Raw genomic sequence first — 7,492 nt, 5'->3', positions numbered from 1 at the left:
ATGAAGCGAAGAGGGAGACCTATTGTTATCCAGTCTGCCCTCAAATATAAAAAAAAAATTTGGCAAGCACAAAAGAAAAGATTCAGCATGAAATGCGTACTCATTAAGTAGTAGATATTCTACGTGGCAGTAGAAAATGATCTTGGGTGTACTAAAGAATAAATGCAACGAGTGTTGCGAAATCTATAGTTTTCATAATGAGGAGATGAGCCCTTAAAAGAAAGTTTGAAAGAATATTTTTAGGTTCACAAGTAAACCTTGAGATACAATAGTCGTTCACTGGGCGTAACGAAAGGAGTGACCAGTAATTGTAAATATTAGCTCGTAAGTGACCTTTTGTAAATAGTAGAATATAAGTCTTTCTGTACCAATGGAGGGAACCTGCAAAATTGATTGTTTTGTAAATGAACGCTATCGACGAAGGAACTGAGCACGAATGCTGTGTGAAGATGCACACTAAAGTGCGACGTGCATAATAAAAATAACTGTTCAGTGTGTATTAGTGGCAGTGTTGTACTGCAAGTGTAAAAAGAAGTCAAGGCTACGACAACAGGTGCAACGCAAAGTTCCGTGTTGTTATAAGGGCAGCGACAGCTAAAATATTCGTCGTCACTTCCCTGTGAGCCTCATGAGAGACAGTAGACAGGGAAGTATGGAGGCAGCTTCAGTGTCTGGCTCCTCCGATGGAAAACGCGCGCGAGGTGTGTGTATCGATGCACTCGCGTGATACGGAGTTTAACCCTCTACTCTGAAGTCACGTCAAATTTTATCGTTATATTTCGCATTAGGATCGTTATTTCTTTCTTGACCAGTGTGACTTGAGTGTTACAATATGGCTGCTTTGTATTTAGGTTGTTTGCACTGGCACCAGAATAATATTGTCTTTGGTAGGTAGCATTGAATGTTGGGCTGCAGTCATTTGTCGGCTTCCTGTGCTGGTGCAAGTTTAGCTATTATTTACAGTGATGCTATTGTCATTTTTCAAGAAACAAAAATACTTAGTTAGAAATGTAAGTATCATTCTTCATTATAAACACTGCATTTCATGTAACTATAAATATTGCATGTGCTATGAGCGAATTTGGGTCCTTTTCTCTGAAGTCACGTTGGGCAATAATGGAATCATAACCTCACTTTGTTACAGAGTCATGGAGCCCAATAAGTTTTATGGAAAACGTAAGAAAGGTGAAGAATATGAAGTTAGAACTATTGCTGTGTATGAATCAGAAGATTCTGTCTTAGATTCAGATAGTGAGGATGATATTGAGATAGTAGAAAAGCGTCAAGGTGACATAATTACAGGCGAGAGTGATAATGATAGTGCAGAGGACGGTGATAATGCTGTACTTGTGAATAATGAAAGTGATAACGAGAATGTTAGTGATGAATTTCAAGTCAATTATGATTGGAGACGTTCTAGCAATCGTATTATTCGTCCTGCTCAACCATGGAAGTGTTGTCTCCCTTGTGCACCGGAAGAACCTCATCTACCTATGACCTATTTTAGGCAGTTGTTAGACGATAAAATTGTGGAAAATGCTGTAGATCAAACCAACTTATATGCAATACAGAAAGACATTTCTAAACCAATAAACACTGATAAAAATAAGATTGAACAATTTTTTGGTTGTTGTATGTACATGTCCATTTACAGACTTCCATCGTCTCGTATGTATTGGAAAACTACTACTCGGATTCCAGCTGTTGCTGATGTAATGAGCCGCAATAGGTGGGAGCAGCTAAAATCAGGACTCCATTTCAATGACAACGAAACTATAGACCAAGCTGACACATTGTACAAGATCAGACCCTTTCTGGAGCCATTGGTTGAAAATTTTCGAAGAATTCCCATGAGTGAAAAATTGTCAGTGGATGAACAGATGATTCCTTTCAAGGGAAGACACACCTTGAAGAATTATGTCAAAAATAAACCTAAAAAATGAGGTTACAAAGCATTTGTCTTGTGTGATTCACATGGAATTGCACATAATTTGGAGATATATTCAGGGAGAGTGAAACATGACCCATCCTTACCTGATGTAGGTGTGAGTGGAAATGTTGTTCTCAGATTGGCTTCTGTAATAGCTAGACACATGTTTCACAAACTGTATTTTGATAATTGGTTCACAGGAGTTCGGTTAGAAGTTGAACTAGGAAAGATGGGTATTCAGTCTTTAGGAACTGTGAGACCTAATCGGCTCAAAGGCTGTATGTTCACTTCTGACAAAGTCATGAAAAAGAAGGGTCGAGGGAGTTATGAGGAATATTTATCTAAAATTGATGGCATTACTTTGAGTGCAGTAAAATGGTATGACAACAAGCCTGTTTATTTGCTCAGTACTTTTGCTGGTGTTCATCCAACATCAACAGTGGAGAGATGGGACCATACAAAGAAAGAAAAAATAAATGTTGAATGCCCCAGTATTGTTCACTATTACAATCAGTGCACGGGTGGTGTTGATCTGTTGGACTCACTGATAGCATTGTATCGCATCAAGATCCGGTCGAAGAAATTTTATTTGAGAATTGTATTTCACTTGCTTGATCTGACTGTAGTCAATGCTTGGCTACTATAGAGAAGAGATTGTACAGAGTGTAAAGTGAGAAAACTAGAACAGCTCAGCCTATTGGACTTCAAAGCTATTGTTGCTGCTTGTCTTTGCAAACAGAATAAGGATGGACAGAAAAAAGGGGAAGACCTAGTAGTTCGTCAATGGAAACTGCAATTCTGTTGAAGAAGAAGACTGGGTCAGCAGCACCACTGCCTGAAAAAGAAGTGAGGTAGGATGGAATTGGCCACTGGCCTCAATTTTCAGAAAAAAGAGGTCGTTGCAAAAAACCAGGATGTAATGGTGCACCACAAGTGTTTTGCACAAAATGTAAAGTGCATCTTTGCTTCACACCAAATTCTAACTTTTTTTTGATTTTCATACTCAGTAGTTCACGTCAGAAACTAAAAATAACCAGAAAATTGCTGACATTAAAATCAATTTTTAAGTTTGTATTTTTTTAATTATTGTATTGCATATGTTTTTATCTGTAATTAATTGTTATCTCATTATTCTTTACTTACTTCCAATTTTACCATAACATGCAGCTCCATTCTTGTCTCGAATTAGAAATACTAAATTATTTGTGCAAGACTGAACAAAAAATGTAACTGCCCACTGTGACCTCAGAGTCACAGAACTATTTTTAAAAAATAAATTATTTCAAAAACAAAAATTCACCTTATATGTGTTAAATACATTATTCTCTAACATTCTGTACATATAAATATTTTTTTTTCTACAGGAATAATAATTTGGGCAATAGAGGTTTAAAAAAAAAAAGAAAGAAAAAAAGAGCGATCGACGACCGGCAACTCTGTTACAACCTGAGCGCGAACGAATACTGAGTATTGTAGCTCAAGCAACACTGTGAGGCCGCTGTGAGTGGCTGACGTGTGGGTGACGAAACAATCAAAACTTTAAACTGCTAACCGCCACGACTTTCATTGTACATACTGGAGGAAAGACATTTGCACACTTGTCTGACTACATTTTCATACGTAAATTAAGAAATTTTCTAGAGTTGAAGTTAAGATGAGTGAGAAGTAGATTGTTAGATTACTCAGACCTTAAAGCCATTAATACCGGCACTCCTGAGCACTGCTAAAATGAATTATAATCCTGTCTCTTGATGGACAAAGAAAATGAATGTGCACACTGAACTCCAGACCAGTCCCGATCCTTAACAAATGTATCCAATAGGTTGTAAGTCATACTAATAATTTTCCACTTCTTCTGTTTCATATTGTAAATAAAAACCTGGGAAGCCACTTGAATTCCTGGCACCACAGTGGAAAGGACAGATGTACTGCATGATGAACGCCGTAGACAGCTAACACGGAAAGTGAAAGCATCACAAAGGGTAGTGCTACGTTATTAAACTGTAATTGAACCAAAATGAGTCAACAGAAGTTCAAACATTGTCCACTCTAGTTTAGTGAAAATAAACACTCACTGTACTGATGTATTAGTCGTTAAGCTCAAGAGAATGTAAATTCTGAATTCTATCCCCTGAAGTGAGAAATGGTTCAAATGGCTCTGAGCACTATGGGACTCAACTGCTGTGGTCATAAGTCCCCTAGAACTTAGAACTACTTAAACTTAACTAACCTAAGGACATCACACACATCCATGCCCGAGGCAGGATTCGAACCTGCGACCGTAGCGGTCGTGTGGTCCCAGACTGTAGCGGATTTAACCGCTCGGCCACTCCGGCCGGCAAGTGAGAAATGAACGTTCATTTATTGTTATAAGCAAATATGGACCAAACTTAAATATGCACATAAATGTGAATCTTGGTTTAAGGAATGAAGTAACTGATGAACAAACAGTGAAAAACTTTATTTTGAAAAATGATAAATATCTGATATACATTTATAAATGTAAGTTCAATTTATGTACTTAGTACACCAGTAACATTATGTAAGTGTCACACCAAAAATCACGAATATCTCATGAAGACATGAGGATCGAGGTAATCCTTCGGCATTCCCTCTCTCCTCATGGGAGGCAATGTGATATTCGCTATTTTTGGCTTCTTTAAAACAGCAAATAGTTAATACTTTCAGCCAGAAGGCAAAAACTTGTTTATAAAGAATGATAAATGTATAATAAGGCGTCGCATAGTGACGGTGGAATTTTCTAAATAATGTAATTTGTCGTCTTTGGGCGGCAATATAAACAGATAAATACAGATAGATATGCGATCCTTCACTATTTTGTTCACTGAAGAAGAAATGAAGCCTTGAGCGCTTAAGTCTTGTACTGTTTTTCTTAAGTAAGACGGACGCAGATTTGTGGCGGTCTGATCTAAAATTTTTACTAAATAAATAAAAACGTGTTCCGTCTAAGTTTGAGTGAAGTGTGAGAAGAACTGTTATAACTTATCGTGACGACGCACAAGCGGCTCAAGAGGACGATGGCTATATAAAAGAGCGCTCAATGGACATGAAACGGACATAAAAATCTACCGTCATTGTAGTACTAAGCTTAAGGTACGATACATGTTTTACTTATAATAAATACTTGCTCTGGGAATACTGAATCATTTAGCAGTGCTCATTCCTATCATCTCCTCAGTATTATTTTCGTTTTAATTATGCATTTTGCTAAGATTACAGACACCAAGATCAGCAGTCCAATGTGCGTGTTACATTGATAAAAAGAAAACTGTTTTATTGTCATCTTGTATCAGCTTTAGTATTGTATTTCCCTTTTGTGTGATGTTACAGTTGTTTTTGCACCCTTAAGAACTTTTTGGTCCCTTAGGAAATTGTTTTGTCATAGGAATAACTTCACAACTGGTTATGATAGTATCTACGATCATGAAGTAATTAGAAAGACGATAATGCAATTTCATAATCAATAGCACCCTAACTGTGACTGCTTCAAGCCACGCAAAACTGCAAGTAAAAACTATTCACATTTCATGCTGCAATATTTTATGACAATGGTCAATCCATGATTCTTACGCCAATTGTGATTGATAAAACAGTAAGCGAAATCTCAAACTCCAACTTTTCCACTGAATAACATCACTTTTATTTTGTAACATCACAACACACAGAGGCATTCAAACAATCACTCCTCCCGCGCTCCATCTGTGAATGGAACAGGAAGAAACCCAAATAACTGATACAATGGGACATACCCTCTGCCATGCACCTCACTGTAGTTTGCAGAGTATAGATGTAGATGTAGAAACAATAGTCTGCTAATGTTTTGGGTCATCTAACATGGCGTCGCCAGCTTCAAAACAACGTCCAGTGTAAGTCTGGAGCTCACTTGCTATTTTACAGTCCTTGTTTAGATGGTCACATTGTCCACACTGGGAGCATATCGGTTTGTTTTCTCAAAAGTATTTTTCAATGTGCCCACCGTCATGGCAGTTACAGCATTTGGTGACTGTGCAAGATAGCAGGCCCTCTGGCCTCTTCGTACACTTATTAAGGGCCATCAAATCACACTGTCTTGCATTTCTGTCTTGCAAACCTGAATTTGCACACATGCAAATTAACGTCATTACTCTGCCGTATTATACCATCATGCAAAGCAGGCAACAGGATTCCGTGTACCAGAATGTACATAACAAGGAGTAGGATGCATGCGTATCATAATTCCGTTCATTTCACGTAGTAGGCGAGTGGGAACTTTCGGTCTGTAAGGAGACCAACAGCTCACAGTAATAGGAAGTCGAGGGATATGCTGTCACTGGGTTTTGTTGATCCAACACCTATATACATGTGTCTAATCCTTTTATTTCAGCTCTAAGAGGAGTAGATATTACATGTATATTTGAATGTTTTTCCTGTACCTAGATCACCACTGCTGGCATGACACTGGACAGCGTGTCCTTCAAGAGGGTGATGTTAGTTCCTGATCATCACGCAACTAACCAATTCATTCGAGTATGACTACCACAACCCTGCACAAGATCCACTATACCAAGAATTATTTTCTTTTCATCACTGTAGGCAGCAATCGTTGTGGCGTTCTTCTTTTATAATTATGCTAGAACGAATTGTCCAGCTGTAGCTCCAGGTTAACTTCAAAGCACACAGTCAACAGATGGAGTCTTGGTTAAAAATGCTCGAAGGAATACTCAAAGATAGTATCTAAAAACGACTAGTATTGATACCAAATTTAAGTTATTTAAAGTAACTTTCAAGTTTGAGTCTATCATTAAGTTATTAGACTCAAAGTTGGAATGTGTTCAGAATATACCAACATATCTAATACCATTTAATATCAACGCAAACGTAGTGGGTATCAAGATAATCGCATAAATTGACAGATATCAACAAATTCTATCACCCGATCACGTTAGACTTTACCCACTGGAATATTACATGTCTCTGCTTGGCATTCAGTTCCCGCAATATCATGAATATACATTCATACAGAAGCAATTAACATATATAATACTGAAATGAATACAGTTTCTTTGTTAAAGCTGTGTAGTCATTGCTTGACCTAATTTTGGTCAAGGTTTTACCGTGGTTTCGCTGTGACACAGTGTTGAAAGGAAAGCTTGGAATTAATTAATAACATCCACAGAAACACTAGCAGATAAGGTGTAATTTTTAATTCTGACTGCATTTACAGAAGTTCAACTTTGGTACCTTTTTGATAGCTTGTTGTCATATGCTATCCAAAAAAGAATGTGCTGCCCATATTCACTTAAGCAGTCAGGAAAGGATAATGGTTGAACAGCTACAAACATAAATACGAATTCTGATACTGATTCTCAGTTCAGCGAGAACTTGTGTGTACAAGGCGAACAGTCAGCGATTTACGGCAATAGAAGATAATTTCTCTCGTAACTACTTACTATCATGGGAGCCTTGTGCTATTCCCATACCACAGTACACATTATTTCGTATATATGCGGGAATGTCGTTGAAATGATGTCACAGAAGCTGTGAGTTTGTTAAGAATCTCTC

At 37.6% G+C, this 7,492-nt stretch overlaps 2 protein-coding genes across 2 annotated transcripts; both read left to right on the top strand.

Moving 5' to 3' along the window:
• Window positions 1-1,148: 1,148 nt before the first annotated feature.
• Window positions 1,149-1,943, top strand: LOC124796154 (piggyBac transposable element-derived protein 3-like). The gene has a single exon (XM_047260245.1). The coding sequence runs from the start codon at window positions 1,149-1,151 to the stop codon at window positions 1,941-1,943; it is 795 nt and encodes a 264-aa protein (XP_047116201.1).
• A 150-nt stretch (window positions 1,944-2,093) lies between these two features.
• On the top strand, window positions 2,094-2,576 carry LOC124796153 (piggyBac transposable element-derived protein 3-like). Its single transcript, XM_047260244.1, has one exon. The coding sequence runs from the start codon at window positions 2,094-2,096 to the stop codon at window positions 2,574-2,576; it is 483 nt and encodes a 160-aa protein (XP_047116200.1).
• Window positions 2,577-7,492: the final 4,916 nt, after the last annotated feature.

This window comes from Schistocerca piceifrons, chromosome 4, assembly GCF_021461385.2.
Source record: "Schistocerca piceifrons isolate TAMUIC-IGC-003096 chromosome 4, iqSchPice1.1, whole genome shotgun sequence".
Lineage (NCBI taxonomy): Eukaryota > Metazoa > Arthropoda > Insecta > Orthoptera > Acrididae > Schistocerca > Schistocerca piceifrons.
This window is presented reverse-complemented; position numbering and strand designations above follow the sequence as displayed.

Excerpts from the sequence above, each read along its gene's own strand:
- LOC124796154 (XM_047260245.1), top strand. The coding sequence starts at position 1,149 with ATGGAGCCCAATAAGTTTTATGGAAAACGTAAGAAAGGTGAAGAATAT.
- LOC124796153 (XM_047260244.1), top strand. The coding sequence starts at position 2,094 with ATGTTTCACAAACTGTATTTTGATAATTGGTTCACAGGAGTTCGGTTA.